This window comes from Coturnix japonica, chromosome Z (genome assembly GCF_054131305.1).
Source record: "Coturnix japonica strain WE chromosome Z, WE-NBRP24, whole genome shotgun sequence".
Classification (NCBI taxonomy): Eukaryota; Metazoa; Chordata; class Aves; order Galliformes; family Phasianidae; genus Coturnix; species Coturnix japonica.
Window position 1 is genome coordinate 61,534,202 of NC_140702.1, and position 21,390 is coordinate 61,555,591.

The 21,390-nt window shown below is 34.7% G+C and overlaps 1 protein-coding gene across 6 annotated transcripts in view; it reads left to right on the forward strand.

Annotated features, from left to right (window-relative positions):
* The window catches only part of AP3B1 (adaptor related protein complex 3 subunit beta 1), a 138,023-nt gene extending 116,858 nt beyond the window's left edge, over positions 1-21,165 (forward strand). For 3 of the 6 annotated variants that reach the window (XM_015848603.2, XM_015848602.3, XM_015848601.3), the window contains 3 exons: positions 3,679-3,776; positions 8,979-9,117; positions 20,445-21,165. In XM_015848603.2, the coding sequence (XP_015704089.2) occupies positions 3,679-3,776; positions 8,979-9,117; positions 20,445-20,598 (391 nt within the window). In that variant the 3' untranslated portion in view covers positions 20,599-21,165. Of the gene's footprint in view, positions 1-3,678; positions 3,777-4,872; positions 4,910-8,978; positions 9,118-10,557; positions 10,610-20,444 lie in introns of those variants that run through there. The other 3 variants (XR_014939805.1, XR_004305544.2, XM_085530114.1) reach the window with 2 other exon arrangements.
* Positions 21,166-21,390: the final 225 nt, after the last annotated feature.

Here is a 21,390-nt window from a genome sequence, read left to right on the forward strand (position 1 = left end):
AAACATGATCCTTTGAATTACATCATGGAAGTTGTGTTTTACAGAAGACTTTTATGAGTATGATATTTACAGTTTATCAGTTATTAAGGCAACTATAAGCATAATGATGCCTAACTATTTCTGCCCAAATTCACAACTCAAAACAAAAAAGACACACTGCTATGTAACAGTGAGGTATTATTCTCAAACATCCCTGTCCATTTGATTGTTTTTGAGCTTTTTTCTGCAGACTTTTCCTTGAGAGTGTTTCACCAAGGATGTATCTATCAATTTTACTAGCTAATATCAGAAAAAGCAATCTCAAAGTTTTGAAATTTATAAACTTTTATGTTTTGGTGGCTTGAGAAACTATTTTCTGATAAGCTTTTTCAGCTTGATTTCTCAGGAAAATTAGAGCATTACCACCTAAGAGATGTTTTAGTGCAGCTTTATCCAGTTCTCTGCTACAATTTTTAAACATTAACGTGCTCAATCTTTGAACCATTTTTTCAGGTTTTTATCTGAACATTGCTTATACTAATTAATATCCAAAGTATGAAAAGATAAGTTAAATATGCTTGAATTTTGTAAATTCAATATTTGGGGAAATTTCTCATTGTTGTACTTCATGAGTCAATTTTATTATTAAACATAGCCTTTAGATATCTGATGTGATTAGTATCCATCTTTGGAAGTACTCAGAGCTCAAATGAACAAGGCCTTGAGCAATGTGAAGTAAGGTAGCCTTTCACTGAGCTGGAGGTAGAACCAGATGATTTCAAGAGGCTTCTAGCAACATATATTATAGAACCATGAAATTACTTTCATTAAATGAGATATGACTGCATCTCTAATATAAAGATGTAATAAAAGAGATTCAGATCAATAAATAAAATCTCTATATTTAGTTTGTAGCTTGTGTTATAGAGACTATTAAAAGGCTGAAAAGTAAATTTAATCTGAAGCATTCTGAAATCAAAGAAGTGCAAAGTAAACTAGATGTTGGCTAAAGTTATATTAAACAAAAAGTGTTTTTAAAGAATAACCAGCAATCAGATTCTGCCTGCAGACTATGAATAGTTCACTCTTTATTAACTAATATGAATTAACTCGTAATCACTAAGGGAAAGGAAATGGCTTGCTTTTTAGCAGCAGATGTAGTGAGTGGACCATTTAAAATACAGGCAATGCTCATGCATTCCCTGTTAGTGTGAAAAGGTTGCTACAACCATTTCAGAGTGATCTAATTGCAGAAGTTACAATTCAAGTTTATGTACAAATGGCATGGCCAGACAACACAGGGCACAAATCATTGCTGTACAAAATTGTTATTTTGCTTTATGCTGACTTTATTTAATATACATATTGCTTAAATATGAGATATAGTACTGTCTGGAGAAATGAACAATACTAATTAAAGTGTCATTAAAACCTTAGTACTATGATAAGCAATATAAATGTATTTAAACAGTAAAAAAATTATGGGGAAGCTGATGAAAGAACCTTCCTTCAGCTTTTCAACTGGAATTCTTGATCGGTTTAGGAAAAAAAAAAAAAAGAAAAAAGAAAAAAAATTAAATTCAAGAAACTTTTATTTTGCAATTCACTTAATCTCACCAGCAAATCAACCTATCCCTGATATTTTAATGTGTTAAAGACATTAGAGATGGATGACATTTAAGAAATGCAGGGGAAAAAAATATGAATGTTTCTTAGCAAAGCTACTTTTTAAAGAACCATTTAATAAGAGATTCTTTGTAAAAGGAATAATACCTAGTTTTCAAGGGATTGTTTCACTGTATACTTACTGACTAATAATTATCAGTCAACAAAATGCTGAATTTTATTTGAAAAGCCCATATTGAGACTGCATGCATAAGCATAATTATAACCTATCAGAAGATAGGAAATGAATGTGTTAGTACCAATACATTTGCTTGTGAATTTGGGTAACTGGGGTAAGTATTAAAGTTTTAGTAATTTAGTAATAGGACCACCAAATGTTTTCCAGTCTTCAAGTGGCTTATCTTGCATCTCTAGGAGGATGAAGGGACATGACACATGTTTTCTGTATTAATTGCCTAGTGTACCATCAGTCGGTTCTATTCCAAAATTTTAAAGTTGCACAGATATTTTTAAAAGGAAAAAAAAAAAGCAACATGTCAAAACTTAATTTAAATACTGTTGATCAAACCTATTTTCCATTCTAATGATTGTATCATTATTTTAAGTAGGGTATGTGAGGCATATCAGCAATCGATATATATTGACCATATAGTACAACAGCAAAATAAAAGGTACTCTTTTCCAAAAATGTCTCATGCTTCTAAGTTACAATAAAGATTCTGACTGAATATGCTGACCCTGAATTGCTAGCTGAATTCTGTAAGCTACAGTTAGTCAGTCAAACATCGCAAAGTTTCTGTGGACTTTGAAAACTTCAGTACAGAATAGTTGGAGACTTACAGAACTGAATGGGTGTGGAGAGCAATTTCACAACAGATAGCAGAGGCCTCTGGGTCCATCTTGTCCAGCCACTGCTTAAGCAGGGACATCCAGAGCAGACTGTCCAGGGCCAAGTCCAGGTAGCTTTTAAAGACCTCCAGTGATCACCAAAGATGGTCCAGAACATTAATGAAGATGTTAAACAGGTCTGGTCCCAGTATTAATCCCTAGGGTACTTTCTTATTACTGGCCTCCAACTAGACTTTATACCACTGATATCTACTTTCTAGGCCCTGATGTTCAGCCAGTTTTTGGTCCACTTCACTGGACTGCTTATTCAGCCCACACTTTAACAGCTTCTCTGTAAGGATCTTAAAGGGAACGGCCTCAAAGGCCTTAAATAAGTCCAGGAAGACAATATGTACTGTTCTCTCCTCGTCCATCATGCTTAGTCAAGCATGACTTCCCCTTGCTGAGTCCATACTGACAGTTCCTCATGATTTTCTTCTCCTTCATGAGCCTGGAAATGGTTTCCAGGATGAGCTGTTCCATCACCTTCCCAGGGACTGAGGTGGAGTAGCTGGGAGTGACATTTGCCTTCCTCCAGTCCTCAGGCACTTCTCAGTTTCTATGACTGAGCTAAGAATATAGAGTGACCTTGCAATCACATTTTCTAGATATGTGAGTACTTGTAACTGTATCACGGCTCATGGATGCCCTAAGGATAATAATTTTTATTTTTTAACTCTCTCCCAGTGTGCCTTTAAGTCAGCCATTCTGCTGTGTTTGTATACAGATAGATATGGGAAATGTTACAAAATCAAAATGATTTTTTTTCCACTCCCAATTGTGATTCTGACATTTTGAACCATAAAAGCACCTTTAGCCTTTGCTCTAATTAGTCCAGTTTCTAGGACAGCAGTGCTAACAACAGAACTCATGAGTGACATTTACTTTAAAAGAATTGTAAGCTGCATAATTTTGCAAGCATATAGTTTATATAGATCAAAAATTAACTATAATATGAACGAAAATTACCAATTCATAGATATGAAAATATGCATTCTGAGTTAATACTAACTTTGTACAGAAGAATATGGATCAGCTTTACTGATGTAAGAAATTGGCAGACTTTGGGGCTAGCGAGGTAAAAATCAACAGGTAGCTTTTACACTGTTTATAGATTTCATAGCTGATATGTATAAATCTATTTTGAAGCACTTCATTGATTCTCTGTAATTTCTCTTTTCCCAGCACCAAGGATGATCATTTCAGTGTTAACATTCAGCCCCCTGTTGGAGAACTGCTTTTGCCTGTCACTATGTCAGAGAAAGACTTTAAGAAGGAGCAAGGTGAGAAATAGTGTTTTAGAAGCTACAGTAAAGCTACAGTAAATGTATTTGGATGAGAAGAGGTTGTGTGTGGCTTTCAATTTCCAAGTGCACAGCAAGTGCTTCCAGTGTAGCTGCTTATGTTAGTCTCTATTAGTATTCATTCTGATACTAATGATTTAATTTAAAAATATCTTTAAGAGGACAAGCAGTGCTATTTGACAGGTGTTCAGTGTGCCTTTAAAAACACAGATAACACCCTTCACCCTGAAACAGTCTTTTGGCTTAGTGTTTTGTCTTCTGTCATGAAATATATTGTTTCCTGCTAGCAGTAAAGCAGAAAGTCAGAATTCAGGCTTCCAGAAGTTAATCAAATATATATTGATACTGTTGTATGTATTTACTAGTCTTCTTTCCAAGGCTGCTCTTAAATACAATTATTGTACTTGTTCTTCACTTACTTGAAATTTTCATACTTTTCCAATAAGCACTTCATATAAAAAGAATATTCTTGTCTTCTACATACTTGAGCAGAAATTATTTTAACATTGTATCTTTAAAGAATAAGTTTTTTCTCCTAGTCCAAACAGAAACTTCTGTGAGCACTCAATAACTCAAATTATGCTGTACAAAATAATTGGAGAACAATGTAGTTAGGTAGGAGAGTGGGAGTTAAATGGAACATTCCGTACTACTACCCTTAAGTTGAATGTGGTTCCTGGACATTTTAAAATCCAAATAATTGCATTTTGGATGCATTCATATGCAACAGTGTTTACTCATTCATCTATCTCAGTGTATGGGGTTTACATGTGTAAATCTTTCTACATTGAGATAAGAATACACCCCTGGGATCCTGTCTCATTGCTGTGTAAGGCTCAGAAACTCAGTATATGCATCAAGCAGTCGGAAACACCCATGAGTAAGTCTGTATATTAATAATGATTGCTTTGGAGCATTTCTTGTGTTTGTATTTTTGAATGATTAAGAAAGTAGTTTAAATATTGCCTAGATCATTTTCAGTTAAGCTTACTGTTACAATGAAAAGTTAGGGTTGTGCTTTGTTTTCTTAACCCATTTATACTTATCTGCTGTTCTTACCCTTTGCTTGCTAAAGCCTGCCTCTCTGCTTTATACCTGCTCAGCAACTCAAGGTGAGTGATTGAATGAGGCTGTAGCACATTTATTTTAAACCGTTCCCTTCTAAAATTTGTAGTTGTGATTGTAGGGAAAGAAAAGCAGGTTACTGCAGTCCTTTCCCCATGTTTTTATATTTGCTTGCTTTGAGATACTTGGATAGAGTTTTTGTACATTTTGCTGTGACTGAGGGCTTTTTTTCCTCCTGACTGGCCATACAGAACCATGAGCACATAGAAGAAGTGTACTTTGAGAATAGCTGCGTTCCTCTGTGGAGTTGTTGCCAAAATTCCTTTTTCTTCTGCCATTTTACTTCTATGGTTGTTGATTATTTGTCTGAATAAATCTGGCAGCTGTTTGCTATGTTTAATAGAGCAGAAAGGCTACTCTGAATAAAGCTATTTGAAAATTTGTTTATATGAAGTATTTGTAAATCCATGAAGGTCTCTTGGCATTTCTGCATTGCTCTCTCTGTCTCCATGAATTCATTCTTTGATGCAGGACTTGATGCTGGCAAATTTACCACAGGTTTAAAAACCCTTTGCAGTTGCTAGCTTTTTGTTTTGTTTGTTTTGTTTTTGTTACAGATATCAGCTGTTTCAGAACATTTCTAGTAATAGGGGTCTCCATTCCAAATTTTACCTAAGTATTTATTACAGGTATCTAGGAACAGCTAGTATTTGAAGAGAATTGCTGCGTGCTCTTGCTAAATGAAAAATCTGAATTGCAGTAATAAATGCAGGGCATTTCAGAAGTTAGTATGTGTTATTCTATTTTGTGTTTAACTTCCATATGTCTATATTCTCCAAATTAATCTGATTTATAAACTTGCTTTTTGCTTATCATGCTTTCATTTATTTGTTTGTTTATTTATTTATTTATTGTCTTTTTGGACATGAGATGTTTCGAGTCTCATAATAGGAAATGCCTGATTTTATTTGCGACCAAAACAAGTAAGGGAAAAATAAAACAGTAAAGGAATGGAGGAGAATATTAGAAATGCAAGACTGTACTGGGGGAGAATGAGAGCGTGCACAGGTTTTAAGGATTTTTACATCAAAATTGTGTGTGTGATCTAATTAGAATGCTAAAGGGAAGTGCCAAGCATTATATTGAAACATAGAAGACAATTCATTCCTTTACATCTTTACCCAATTACGCTATGCTGTTTTGCATTGTCTGTTACATCCGTGTTTTTTTCATTTTATTCCTGATGATATAAGGATTGGGAAATGGACAGGTTATTTAATATTCATAGCTGTGAAGTCTATCTAGTGGTAGCAGCAAACCTCAAAAGCTGTATTTGTGTGCATGCTGTGCATGGTGTGTTTAGCCTTACTTATACCATGTTGCCTTTCCTCTCCTGAGGTAATGCCCCAGAGCCAATGCAAATGTTCATGTTTTGACAATTCAGAAGCAATAGGTAAAAATAGTATTGTTAAAATACTTTTTACCTCTCTGGTTAAATGTTTTTTACTTCAGGCCTGAGGATTTCATATCCTATCACACCACATCCTCCAGAAAAGCTGGGCTTTTTTAGCAGGAATTCAGTAAAAATCAGACATGTGCTGCTGGGATCTCTGTATCCAAATTTTAACTAGTCTGCTTTTGTAAATATCAATAGAAAAAATCCTCAGGGGCTTGATTCAGAATAGGACTAATCTGGTAGCAAACATACCTTGTTGTCTGCCAATATAACTTTTCCAATTTTATTTCCTTTTACCATTAAAAATATGTAGCTATTTCAGTTTATCAGTTAGCTGAACCAGATCAATGGCTGCTCTCTGACTTGAGTTTCCTTAGCTTCTAATGTTTCTTGCAGTGTTAGATGTGGTATGTGATTGTTATAAATGGGGATTAGTTAGAATTATTATGACAATGATTTCAAAATAGCCACGTAAAACTACTTCAAGCATAAGGATTTCCATCCACACTGCTTACTGACATGTTTTAAAATAATTCTGTTGATTGTTATCAGGAAGTGCATATATTTATGTACTTCTAGGAAAGGGGGAAAAAAAAAAAAAAAAAAAAAGAGAGAGAGAGAGATAAAGAAACTTGGTTGAGTAAACAAATTGTTTTGATAATTTTATTAAAATTTATGCATCCAACTTGTCTTCCTAAGAAGCAAGATGCTAATTCTTTAAATGGTTGGACATTCTGGCCCTTGACTACCACAAGCAATCATATTTGATGCCCCTTAATTAGAGCACCCTTTTTTCTTTCCAGGTTCTTTTCCACCTCAGCAATCGAGACAATACATTTGCTTACCATGCTGCTCTCCTAAGTGTTCTTTTGCATGTAAATTAATCTTGATTCAGTTTACACTGTCATGCTGAGTGGTACAAATTGCCTATAACAATAAAACAGCATGAGTTAAAAATAAAGGGGGGTGGAAAGGCAGATTGAATGTGTGCCTTACTTGATAGGATGTTACTTTGCTTTATGCCAATACATTAGTCGACGATAATGAATCTTCTGTTCTGAAAAGCATGGTTTAGTTGATTTTTTTAATTTTACTTCAATGGAGCAGTACCTTGTCTTTTATAGAACAAGTTAGACAAACCATTAATGACAAGAGTGTTAAGGTTAAATATGAAGCAATGCATTCACTTCTCTGAGTGCTATCCATCTTTCCATTTACAGGAGGTTGACAAAAGTACTGGCTTTGTACAACATTTCCTTTAATTACATGCTGCGGGAAACAGGCTTTTAACATAAACATAGTTGCATTCATTTATTCAGCATTTGCTCTTCAATAGAGCTTAATGGAGAAGGTTTAAATCCTAAATGAGTACACACATCTCTCAGCAGTGTTATGTCAGTCCCCGTGCTCTGCTTAAAAGCAGTTCTAGTCTGCGTATGTATTTTCTAAAGCTTTTGCCTAATAGTGAAGTTAAACAATTTGAAACAGAATGTGCCATTCCCAAGATAAAGCTGATTTTTATAGAAGTTGCATGCTTATTTTTGTTCCCTTCAAATGCGGATCAAGATAAAAAATATCCCATTATTTACTCATAAGCTGTTCTATTTTTACTTTGATACTTCTTATTTTGTAACAGCAGCTAATGCTCATTCTAGTGCATTCAAATGTTGGATTTATTTTTTTAATTGCTATACTCAGCATCTTTGTGCCATTTGCTGTGGGTCTGAACTGTGTGTACTGCCCTAAAATATTAGGCTTTTGAGAGTTTTGTGTTGTTTCTGTTATGAATGTTATTGTTGATTTTGGGTACATGGTAGGTTTTCCAAAAGTACAAACACTGTTGTTTGTGTTTTCAGCTTCTGAACATAATGTAAAAATACACACACAGTGCCAAGATGTAGTTCCTGTTGGATTTTAATCAACATGAGTGTCCCACAAATTATTCTTATAACCAATGAATGTTAATGTAAGAGAAAATGTTGGATTGTTGTTGTTGTTGTTGTTAAAATAATCTTGAACAACATTTCTTTCTTTACATTTTTTTTTTTTTGGTCATATGCCTAGATGTAATCTTGATATTTCTGTTTCATTCATAGTAATATTAAAATTATTTTAGTCAAATAGTTGATTGTGAAAAAAGAGAAGTGCTAACTGAATTTCCCAGTTTCTAACATGGTAACTTTATCTTTGTATACTAAATTGATCTGGTGATTGCTGTCTAAATTTTAAGCTTATTTTTAGCAATTTGATACTAAATTATAATTATGTACCATGATTTTATGATTGAAAGCTTAGTAGGTGTCCTTATATATGACCTTATATAAGCTAGACTTTTCTAAAACAGTCTTACCCAGTATTTCATTCACGTCTTTACGTTCTTTTTGTATGTTATGCTTTTTGAGAAATAGATCCATCTTGATTTCACAGTTGCATTAGTAAACACGTATGATTATCAAGTTACTAATAATTTTTTTTCTAGTGATGTGGCCTGTCAAATAATACATTAAGCTGATGTAATTATGTGATTTCAAATAGAATTATTTTCTCAACGTATTATTTATTTTTTAATGCATGTTTTTGTTTGTTTAGAAATCTCTTCTTGTTTTGGTCTTCTGTACACAAATCTTAAAGTATTTGTAATGAAATATGTAATGTTTCAGGGATGCTGACAGGAATGAATGAGACATCTGCTACTGTAGATCTTGCTCCACAGAACTCCACTAGTCATGTAATAATTGAGAGACTAATGAAGGCAGCAAACCTAGGTGTAGTCCCTTCTGGTCAAGACAAAATACACAGGTAAGAATACATGTAATTTGCAGTAAGATTATTTTTTTAATATGAATTTTCATTGGTTCAAAATTCAGTATTTTCTAATATTAGGAAAAATTTTATTGTTAGCGCTTTTAACAAATATGATGTGCAACTTGGATTGTGACATAGAATCCTAACCAGATATTAACTTGAATACTTGTCAACTCTATTTGAATGTACACAGTACACTAGATATCTAGACATTACTGAACATAGCTAGATAGAACTGTCCATTTCTTCATTTTGTTTGAAAGAGAAAAGATGGTCTTTTCAAAGCACAGTACTTTTAGTAGTGTCTACATGTTTTTCTGACTTCTGTTTCTGTTTCCAAAAGTAGACTTATCTGGATATATCATCTGAAAGAAGAAGCTTTATTTTTTTCCACATTAATTTTTTTACCTGTAATATCTAACAACATAAAATACATGATTTTTTTTAGTAAGGTGAAGATTATTGAAAGTACCAGTTGAACATACATTGGACATTTTCTTCTCCTTCCCTATATATGCAAGGAAAAACATAATTTCATAATTTTCATCAGCCAAGAAAGTCAATGGCTTTATCTAATTCCAGTTCAGCCCATTTTATCAAAAAGCACTGGTACAGAATGTAAGTCGAATCAATATGGCTATTCGTTAATCATAGCTTGTAATGTGATTGACTGAAAATATTTAGTCCCGTGAATCTGTATGGCTTGTCACCTGTGACAAGAGCAAACAAGAAAATTGCTATGTATGGAAAACTGAGTAGACAGAAATAATAAAAGCAAGACATCACTGGAAGCTGTTACCTTAGCCTCCTGAATTTTGCTATTTAAATAAAAGCAATGTATCTTCTCCTAAGGTAAAGAACAGTCTTTTTCTTTGAAATTTTGCAGGCTTAGATGACTGTTTGGAATGTTTATGTAGCTAGCCTACACAGCTCAAATTAGCTGATATTTCTCTTCTTTGGATTTAGTCTTTTTTGCATCACTGGGCATTTATATTGCATTGCATTAACATTAACCCAGCTGGATTTTCCTATGCATTTGATACGGTCAATGATAAGATTCTGTTTCACCATAAAAACATGGTACAGCTAGTGCGATTGCACTGAAATGATTGTCACTATTGACACCTGCTCCTCCGTGAAAGTGTCCTCATTTGTTGCATCCCTCAGGGATCTATGCAGTCTGCATTCTCAATATCAATTCAAAGACTAGGTGAGAGTGTCAATCAAGGGAGACTAAAGTCTCTGTAGTATACAGGTGTTCTCCATCTTTACCCTATCCATCACATGACACTTTGTATAAGTATGGATTGTTTTGTGACCGAGTCTCAAAAAGACTACCTAAAATAATAGTTTGATATGTAACTCAACCACAGGTTTCCTGATTGAAGAGAAGTTTCTAATTTGTTCTTGCTTTCTCTGGGTTTTCATAAAAAGGAGGAAGTTTTCCACTGAGAGCCAGCAACTCAATTGAAGATTCACTTCCTGTTGGGTACAGTCCTTCAGAGACAGGGGTTGAAGATGTGTTCTTTTAGGGCTGACGTACACAGAACACTTCAGAGCATCCTAAAATTTGCAGTGTTTGCTGAAGTGTTCTTTTCATTTGGAATAGAATATATTCAGACTACCGTAAAAGTTACAGACTAATTAGCATTTATAATATCTAGCAGGGAGAAAAGACATGTTTATAACAACTTAAAACACCTCCTAGAAGTTACCAGAAGTGATGGGTGTTTAGAGGACAGTCTGTCATTTGTTTCACTGTAAGCAAAGTTCACAAATACTTTGTAGTTACAGTTGCAACTACAAAAATGAGATTAATAACAAATTAATACTGTGATGAACCTATTCATCTATTAAAGACTGCTGTGTTATCATTAATGAATCCTAGACTTAGATAAATAAACATCTGAGATTATTATTCTTAGATATTATGATTCTTCATTAATGAATACTATCAAATCTCTAAAAGAAAATATTTACATGTATGTATATATAAAAGAAATTTATATATTTATTTTAAATCAACTCCATCATTATAGTTAACAATACCAGAATCTATTGTTGCAGAATGTCATAAATGTAAGAAGTGTGTTGTGACTTGGTTTTATAACACATACAGCATTTCAAGATGATACAATAAACAGCCACCTTTACCTTGACAAAGCAGAAATGAATATGATAAAAACTAGCATTAAGTTTTTTTCTTCTTCTCTGTTAGTATTGCCCTTGTCCTGTTTATTTAATTGCAAGTAGTATTTGGGAAGAAAAAATTGTACACAACAACTTGTTTCATCATGCTATTCTGTGAGGAGCAGTTGTGTTCATTTCTTGGAAATGCTTAGTACATACCCCTTTACACAGGAAAAGCTGTACTGTTTTTAACGTGACATTGTTGTCCTGCACTGTGCAGCCTGAATTGCACTAACTTCTCAGTTGGTCATTCCCAACTTGAGTATTATTACTTGATGACTGCTAACAGCAAGAAATGTATATTGACTGGTAATGAAATATATTCATTCAAAATGCAGTAGTGTAGTTTAACACAAGCCTATCTAATGAGCAGGAACAGGTGTGTATTTCTTGGTGTGTTTTTTTTCTCTGTCTGAGCATATTTGCACTGATGACAAAGATGTTGTCATGTTGGTGGGACCCAATTACTTCTCTTTAAATTTATAGCCCTATTTAGGATTGCATTTTTACACCAAAATCACTAAGGGAACTACATTGAAGGTTTGAAAATAAATACTTGCTACAAATATCAAGAGAATAACATGTACTCACCAATGAAAAATGAAATAAATGTAAAGCTGTCAAACACTGGCTATACATGAGTACATGTAACAGTGTAGCAACACTTTCTAACATGCTTTTTTGCTCTTTTTTACCTTATGGCTACTGAATTTTTATCATTAGGAGAAAATAATAATTTAACTGCTGCTGAATGTAGATCCAAATATCAGATAATACAGTTGATTGTATTTTAGACTGTATTTTCTGACATGTTCTACTTATTGAAAGCTAAATAAGAAAAAAAATCCTAGATAATAATCAATTAATATCAGAACATGAATGTGCACATTCGCATTCGCATTTTTTGCAAAATAAATTTATTGTACCATTTTACTTGCCTAAATATGGTAACCTGTGTCTAAACAGAGTTTATACAGTCTGATAGGTCTCTGGGCCTTGGAAAGCTGCATATGGTGCACTCCCATGTTCTTCACAGGATTTGACTATTTTATGTATTGTTCTTTCTAGCTTTGGTCTCAAGGAGAAACATTGTTTCAGTATTAAGACTGCTATTAAAAACAAGAATCTGAAATGAGCTTAAAGACAGGATTTTTTAAAGCTTATATAGTCATTTTCATCTTCTGAGAACTGCTGTTAAGTATTTGAAAAGGTGAAGGATGGAAATAGATTGAAGAGCACATAGAAACTGACCAAATGATTTCAAAAATTATCTGAAAATAACCAAAGCTTTCACTCTTGTGATCCATTTATGGGCATAATTTGAATATCTGCAAGCAAAAACACTGAAAGAAAAGTATTTTTTTCCTACAGGGAATCAAATCAGTCTGAACCCCAGATGCATTTAAGTATGTCTGCTGTTTGTATTCAGTGTGGAAAGTCTGACAGGTATTTTTCTGTCTTTGCGATAAGATAACTGTGTATTTATTCCCTTAAAGCTGATTCTTCTGAGGGCTAGCCCTTCAATGCCATGTCTCTGGTTGGGCAATAATTCTCAATGCTGTATATAAGTTCTACGCTGTTCTCTTCTGTTTCAAAATGTGATGAGACAAAGACTTCATTGAAGTCAAAATTTTCCTTTTAACTAAAACAGGCCTTATTTATCGAGAGGCATCCTAATGTTACTCTCAATATCTGTTGCTTATTCCATCTCAGATGAATATTCCAAGAGTTCCTCAGGTGTCTTTCTGCTTTCTTCATTTTCAGCTTCATAACCTCCCACCAGGACAGGTTTTTTTCACTTTGATTCTAGAAGATGACAGATGATAGAATGAAAGGAAGAGTTGCAGAATTTACTTACCATTAGATTGTTCTTACAATCCTCTTGAAAGCATCAAAATACTGTCTACTATTTATTGAAGGCCTTCTGGATGAAGGAAAGGTGTCTCAGGGTTCTTTGACTTAGAAAGAAAATAATGGAAACATTATAGTGCAAAACATGACCACCACCTCTGAACTGTGGCAGAAAAGTTTTCATGTGTTAGCAGTAGTGTATACCAGAAAAGCTCTTTCAGAGCCAGAATCACACTTAGTTTATGCTGGTGCAGTTCTATTGGTGTCAGAAAAGGTAATTAATGGTATGAAGAACAGGGCCTTCTGGAACTATTTTCCTCTCCACTTTTCACTCTCTGAAGCATTTTCTAGATGGCGTCCCCTGTGCTTTAGTATATTTTTCCCCCAGTGAAATGGCAAAATTTGCATTTGAAATGCAAAGTGATGCAATGTAGAGCATCTTTTCCACTGTTTTCATTCCTGAAGATTTTACTTGTGCATTACCTAATCAGGCAGTGAGACAAAAGTCTAAACTCATTGGAGTAGATACAAAGAATAGATTACAGTTAACCTCAACCAACTTAATGGTCCATTGAACTAAGCTGGTGCTGCTGTTGTATTTTGAAAGGAATCCACAATTATTATCAGGAAATTGTCAGGTTAGAAAACAAGCATGGTATCATCTACTTACCTTTATTCTGCAGGTCATAGCTTTAGCCTTCTTGTGAATAAGTATTTAAAAGATGTTACATATTTTCCATCTGGAGTTGGGAGATTTGCGCTCTTTTAGCTAAACCTAAAACATACTTTGGAAATCATACAATAGTAATCATATTGCAATGGATGTGTGTTGAAAACATGAAGAACATAAATGCAACTAGACACAGTACTGAAACTTGTATGAAATACTGAAAGAAAAAAAAAAAAAAAGAAGGAAGGAAAGAAAGAAAGAAGGAGAGAGGGAAGGAAGTGAAAAAGGAAGAAAGGTGTTGATCCAAGGATCAACACTTGTTTTGCAGTAGCTTTTATTCCCCACCCCATGCATCAGACTGGCAGTCTGGTTGTATTCACCCCTTTTTATCATTTTGCAACCTGTCATGTCCCATTTAGGTTATATTGGCAGACTGAATCTCAAAGGAAAGAGGGTTTTGTTTACAGACAATTTTGATTATCAGAGAATGGCTTGCTTAGTAATGTTATCATTCCCACGCCTTTTTATCCAGCAACACTTAATTTGGGGAGAAAAGGTGTGCAACTTTGCATGTGTGTAGGTGTGTGTGTTCTGAACAAACCTCTTTTGAAAAGAGTCCACTTGGAAAATCTTTGTCTATGTCATCTTCCAGTTTATACTAACTTGGAAGAGTTCTCAGAAAGTTCCCAAGTCTCATCAGCCATAGCTAAAAACTGTAGTGTCAGACAAGAAGGACTACCACCCATTTATCGAAGGATAAACATAATCTAGAAATTAATGAGAAACGGATGTAAATTGTTTATAATTACCCCATTTGGATCCAAATATATGTTCTCAAAGGCTGGCAAATAAGTTCTACAAGCCCAGAAAGACATTTTTAAAGACCGTCTCTAATGTTTGCATATGCAGAATTGTTTTCTAACATTTCTTACTAAGTATTTGACGTGTTTGAGGGCTCAGGTGACATTAAATGTATCTCTGGCAATAGTCCCTTTGAAACAGTTATGTGAACTGTTCTGCTTCCATAGCTTTTCAGCTGTTGGGCCTCGTCACCTTTTTCTACTCTTAAAGAGAGGTATAACAGGTGGCAAAGTAAATAAACTTGCAACCTTGATTTTGCTTCCTAATTTCTTTAGTAGGAATTAAATAGAAAATTTCTCACTGTTGATAACATGGCCCTGCATGCACTAATACAGTTTACAGTTGATTAACTGGTACAAAACACTTGATAAGGATTAAGTCTTCCTACAACATCATTAAAAGACATTTTAAATATGTTACTGCACATAAGGAATTAGTGTGGGAATTGCAAAATTTAAAAATAAGAAGTCAGATTTGAGCTCAATATTGAAAGCATGTGAGTGAGTTACTTTGGATATGAAGTTAATCAAAATAGATTGTTCCAGTCTAGTTTGTTTGCTGTCCACTAGAGGACAGCACTGCTTTTGTATCAGAATACTGTAAAGTGGAAAATATGTGCAGCGTTTTCTTTGAACAGCAAACAGGAACCCACTGAGTCATGTGTTTAAGTAGAAAACATGTAATACCTAAACTAAAAGAATGGAAGAACATCTTTGATTTGAAAGATCTTTGAGCAGGTTTGACATTTAAATGTGTTTCTTTAAGTTGAATTATTTTCTTTGAATCACCTGATTTTTTACAAGTGAAAATGTATAGCTTGTTTTAAAAGAGGACCATATGCAATGCTCATATTCACCATATTAAACTCTTGACTATTTAAGAAAAATTAAAAGAACAGAATAGGTGAGGAAAAAAACAGATCAAACAAAAATTAGAGTATTCTATGTGAGGAGTAAATACAGTGATTCAAGTTTTCAGCTTTTTGAAGTTTTGGAAAGGATATATAAATACATCCAAGTAAAAAATGCTGAGGTTTTTGAACTGGGAAAAACCATGCAGCATCTTTTGAACTTGCAGAATACTGCTGTGTACTGAACAGCAAGTTCTGAGTACTTGTGTGGATTCATGCACTGTTATTAAAAATACAGTGAGCGGCTCACTGCTTACGGAGGACAAGCTCAAAATCCTTAGCAATAAAAAAATACATCAGCAAAAAAATACGTTCACAATAAAATTAAATGATAAAAATATCGTGCAGATTTGAATGTAATTTATTTTACAATTTTACAGTTAAACTCCAAAATAGTTAATATTGAAAATAAGTTACGTCGTGGTAATGAATTAGGTATGTTGAACAATTTGTTTCAAGAGAAATGTTAAAACAGTGTTAGCTAGTATGGAAAAGAAATAAAGCACCCCAAAATATAGTTATGTAATTTTAAATACAAATATTAATCAAATAAATACCCAGTGTTAAGCAAGTTTATTTCTCAGAGGTTAAAATCACCAAGTTAAGAAAAAGATGTTTCTTTTTGTGAGTATGCTTCTGCTGCTTTGTTTCATTAAGCTTACTGCTTCCCCAGGTCAGAATTAGTAGTATTGTATAGTAATGCTATTCCATATACTTATTTCATGTTCTACTGCATATTCTGAGAACCAATACATGTAGGCCAATTTTAAGATAAAATGCTGAATACGAGGGCTAACTGAAACTGTTTTTTATGTCCATATTATACACTGGAATCTGCATTATAGTTATTAATTCTTACATTTACAAATTGAAGACTAACTCACCGTGGTATTTTTTTTGTTTCAATCTATTAATTGCATAACTTGATTACATGTTTCTGAACTTTGGACTAATTATTTGTCTACAGCTTGGGCAGAGCACTGCATCTTGTGATCGTCTTTCTTACTAATAGGATTCTGTCTGCTTCAGCAGGCAATAATTGAAGGCTTAATGTGCAGGATTAAAAAAAAAAAGTTTTAGCCTCCATGGGCCATTGTCGCTGTTTCTGGTAAGCGATAAAACTGAAAAAGAAGAAAATTTAGTTTAAATAGAGGAATCAAAGCTGAAAAAGAGTGCCTGACAGGAGAGAGCATGTGCCTTAGTGCTGTTGAATTATGTGTCACAAACCCTTCTCTGTTGTGAACAAATATCCAGATAGCGTTCCACTGTAAATTCACTTTTTCAAATGCTGAATTTTAGAGGTTAGATTTTTAGGATGAGTTACTCTGTTGCTCTCTATTCCTCAGCTTGAAATTTTCATAATCTTTCCAAGTGAAAATACCTCTCTTGCATATTGCAGCTTCTTTCAGCAAATAAAGGAAAATACCACCGCTAGCCCTTAGTAGCCTTTTTTTCCCTCTATTAGGAATTCAGACTAATTATAAATAAAATATTCTTATAGGACCACCACTAAATAATAATAATAATAAAATAAATTGTATTTTCACTACCAGGAATGTATTTGATTTTTAACTCTTGAAAGTCTGAATGACTTTGTAAAAATACACAGTGCTTTACTGATGCTCATTTAGAATATATTTTCATAGCTGCTGACAGATACGATAGTTCTGCAAATCTGTGAACTGCTCCTGTCTTTTGCCATGCCACATAACCTCAGAATATTCACTGTTCTTTTTAAAGAGCCATATGTATCTTTGGAAAAACTTAGCACATGCAAGTATCTGCAGTGTAGCAGAAACAACCATCTAAAATATTTGCTTCTGTTTTCTGAATGCTCCCCTTACTTGCCTTGTGGGTTTCTTATCATTTTGTTTGGTTTTCATGATCACTGCTCTGTCCTTAGTTTTGTTTGCTGTAGCAGAGCCACATGGGCATCATAATGTCTTATTCCAAAAGTTGCCCAAATGACAACTTTTCTGGAAATTTTGGAATTTTGGAGAAATTTGCTCTACTAACAACCAGTGTACAAGTCAGATTTTAATGTTTGACAGTGCAGTTTCCAAGGCTTCTGTCAGACTATGAAGTCTAATTGTTGTTAATATCTTTTTTAAAATATTTCAATTCAAATTCTTATCTTTAAGGCAGCATCAACTTTCACAAAGAGTAAAAATAATTACTGGCCTCATGGGAAAATAAAAGCTGTTCCACAGCTTCTCACAAAGAATAAATACCTGCTAAACAAAGTGATTAATTTTTGCTGCTGAGAGATTTTTAATAGCTTTCTGGTCTAACTATTTAGTTTAGCAGAACACACGTATCATAAAATTCACATGGCCTTATAAGTGTAAGCATATATGATGTAATAATCTGCATTTATTTTAAAAATCAGATTCCACCCAAATGGTTACATGACAGAGCTTGTAAAACATCCAAATAAATAGCAAATCAGTTTTGCTGATTAAGTATTGTAACCAAAAGTCAACAGGCTTCATCCTCAATAACTGAGTTTGTTTCAAGAATCAAGTCAACCACCTATAGCTGGTTTCAGAAACTTCTTCCCTATTTTAAGGAACAGATTTCTGTTTCCAAAGGTCAGAAGCAGCGGTGAGCCCATTCTGTTGTGGTTCTCCTACACGTCCTTTTCTTTGGTGAAAAGATGTTATCTCGTTATGTTCCTTTTTTTTTTTTTGCTAAGTGACACCAGATCACTGACCATGTGTACAATGGTAGCCAATGCTAGCTAAGCATACTAAGATTTTGTGTAGAATTATCCATATTTCAGGCCCTTCACGCCTTGCGAACTCACATTTATTGACGTGTTCTTTGCAGAGGTATGGAAAGGTAATACTGATCCCTGTTAGATTTTGCAAATGCACTTGTGAAGATATTGGCACCAAACTCATCTCTGGTGCTCTGCTCTCTCCCAGCTTTCTCAGAACACTGGCTTCATTTCACTTACTGGTTTTAATAAAAGGGGTAAAATCAGGCCTTGGGGCTGTGCAACACAGCAGGAGCACCAGCTACCAACCCTTCTATGTGCATACTCAGACATAATCCGCTCTGGGTTGTCCCAGAACACAACTGTTAAGTAAATAAAGTGACTAATAAGACTATTGTTTATGTAATTATTCCGCTGTCAAAATCAACAAGAGAAACAGCGATCCTTTACATTGCAGTGCAAGTAGACAAAATCGCTGATATAAGTAGCTAAGTAGTTAATTTTTATAGTAGTGGTGTTGTTTCAGAATCTCCTATTATAGGGAGACGTCTTTGAATGTATCTATAATCCGGACAACAGAAATAGATTGACCTGTGATGGGTGACATTAGAGAAGTGCCCCCATGTTTCCTTAATTAGTATAATGTGTTATGAGATTTTGATATGCTTAGTTTAAAAAGAAAAAAAGGCAGAAATTACTTCTCGTTTAAAGAGAACCTGCTTCCTGCTTAAGTGGCTAATATTTTAATTAAGTCTGGAGTGAAGTTTTTTGAGTATCTCCTGATAAACTCCCTCCTTTATGTTGATGGTAATTAAACAGATCCCTAAGGGCCGGAGCAGGCGCTTTGCGAGGCCCCTGCTAATTGTCAGACATGAGACACTGACCAGTTGGTTTGCTCTTGAATAGCCGACAGCATGCTGTCAGCCTAGCAGTTTTATTTTTCTGCATTGTACGCTGTTGTCAGGGCTAACTGGGTCCTTTTGTGGCTGAAGATGTTGCGCAAATTGAGGCAGATGGCTCTGGTTCAGACACGTGTCCTTCAACGGGAGGAGATTGGCCCTGCAAAGTGGGGTCAGGCTGGGTCGCGGACCTGCTCCTCACTTGTTCAGCGTTTCCAAAAGCCCATGTGCAGAAACTTGGTTGTTGTCAAGTAACCAGCATCAACAACAACAACAAAAGCAGAAAAGCATGGCGTGCTCCGTGTGGGATATGGAGGACGAGGCTACTGCCATCCTCATCCTTCCTGTCTCTTGGGCCATGCTGCGCATGCAGAATGAATTAACAGGATTGACAGAAGTTCATTGTGCCTAAAATGGCTTTTCAGTCCATTGTAGTGCTTAAAAGGCTAGTTTTGCTTTTAATTCCATGTAATTAGTGGATTCCTCATGTCTTGGAATTCAGTAATGGTGCATTAGTCCTAAATTTTATTTATCTGGATAATTATTGTTATTGTTGTTTGCTTTGTAGGACAAGAAAATAGAGAATTGTTGATGATGTTTCTGTGATAAATATTCTGGAGATTAAACACAGTCACAGAAAAAATGATGCGGTGTCTTGCCGTTATCATAATTTGAGAGGATGGTGTTGGATGTTTATGAGTTTGAGTATTTTTAGCCTGAATTAATTCCTGAGGTGGCAGGAAGGTGTGCATTTCTGAAAACACAACAGAGTAGCTTTTACTGCATTGAGTGTCACTGGGTTTTCTTTGAGGCACCGAATGATGTTTACCCATGAAAATCTTCTTAGATCTGAATTTGGACCAACCATAGATACTAAAATTTTTCCTGAGAACTGTACAGAAGGTGAAGTTTCAGAATGCAAATAATATTTTTTATTTAATAGATTTTGTTATTTGTATTATTAAATTGAGAGCTTTGCACAGTCCCTTGTTTGTTTGTTTGTTTTTCCCCTTGGAATACTAAAATATTTGCACAACAGTGAAGAAGTTTTCTGTAGAATTTGTGGTTTTATGGTGTATTCACTGAAATTAACTAATGAAGTTGGAGGGATTTTGGTAATACATGAGCTCGCTTAACTGTTGCAGAAAAAGCATTTGTAGTCTTTAGCCTTAAGGTTCACAGTGATTTCTCTTTTTTTTTTTTTTCTTCCATCCACTCCAGATTTGCAGCGAAGACTGTGCACAGTGGGTCACTGATGCTAGTCACAGTGGAGCTGAAGGAGAGCTCTACAGCACAGCTCATCATAAATACTGAGAAAACTGTGATTGGTTCTGTTCTGCTGCGGGAGCTGAAGCCTGTCCTGTCCCAGGGGTAACCTGCTTACATCTGGACTTCAGAATCTGGCACACAACAAAAGTGCCTGGCATCCACTACTGCTGCCTTTCATTTATAATAATAGCCCTTCCATCTGGCAGTGGGGGGAAGAATACACTCTTGACATTCTTCTGCTTTAGAATGCTAGTGTATGCAAGTCGTCTCCTTTTTTTCCTGCTTGCTAACCAAAGAGCATATATTTTACTGTCAGTTATCTGCATTCTTAAATGTATTTCCCATTTGTTCTATTTGAGTACTTTCCTCACTTTCGACCCCCCTCCCTTTTCTCACTGTAGTGGACAAATATTAGATAATGAAGTTGAAGGGAAATCACAGTGCTTAAGAATCACGTTAAAAACAGCAGATAGTTAGGTTCCAGCAACATATGCAACAATTACATGTGCACTTCAGAGAAGCACACACTTGTACAACAGATACAGGAAAATCGTTTGCTATCTGAAAATCCTTCTGCACCTGAACGCATGTAGTAAGAATATTGTTCCCACTTGATGTGATTTTCTGAAATATTTCTGTTGAGCTGCCAATAAAGTAGTGCTTAGAGCAGAAAGTGCCTCTTTCTTGTTTTGTTAGAGAACCTGTGATCATCAGTAATTTATACAACTGGGCAATTTGAAGTAAATATTAACAAGATTGGATCATATATGTGCATTTGGAAACTTTTTGTGAAAGTTGACAGTGTTTATGCTTCAATTTTAATTGTCTGATGCACGGACTCATAGGTGAACGATCCAAATTGTTTATTACAAGTTCTCACGTCACTTATATACCTTCA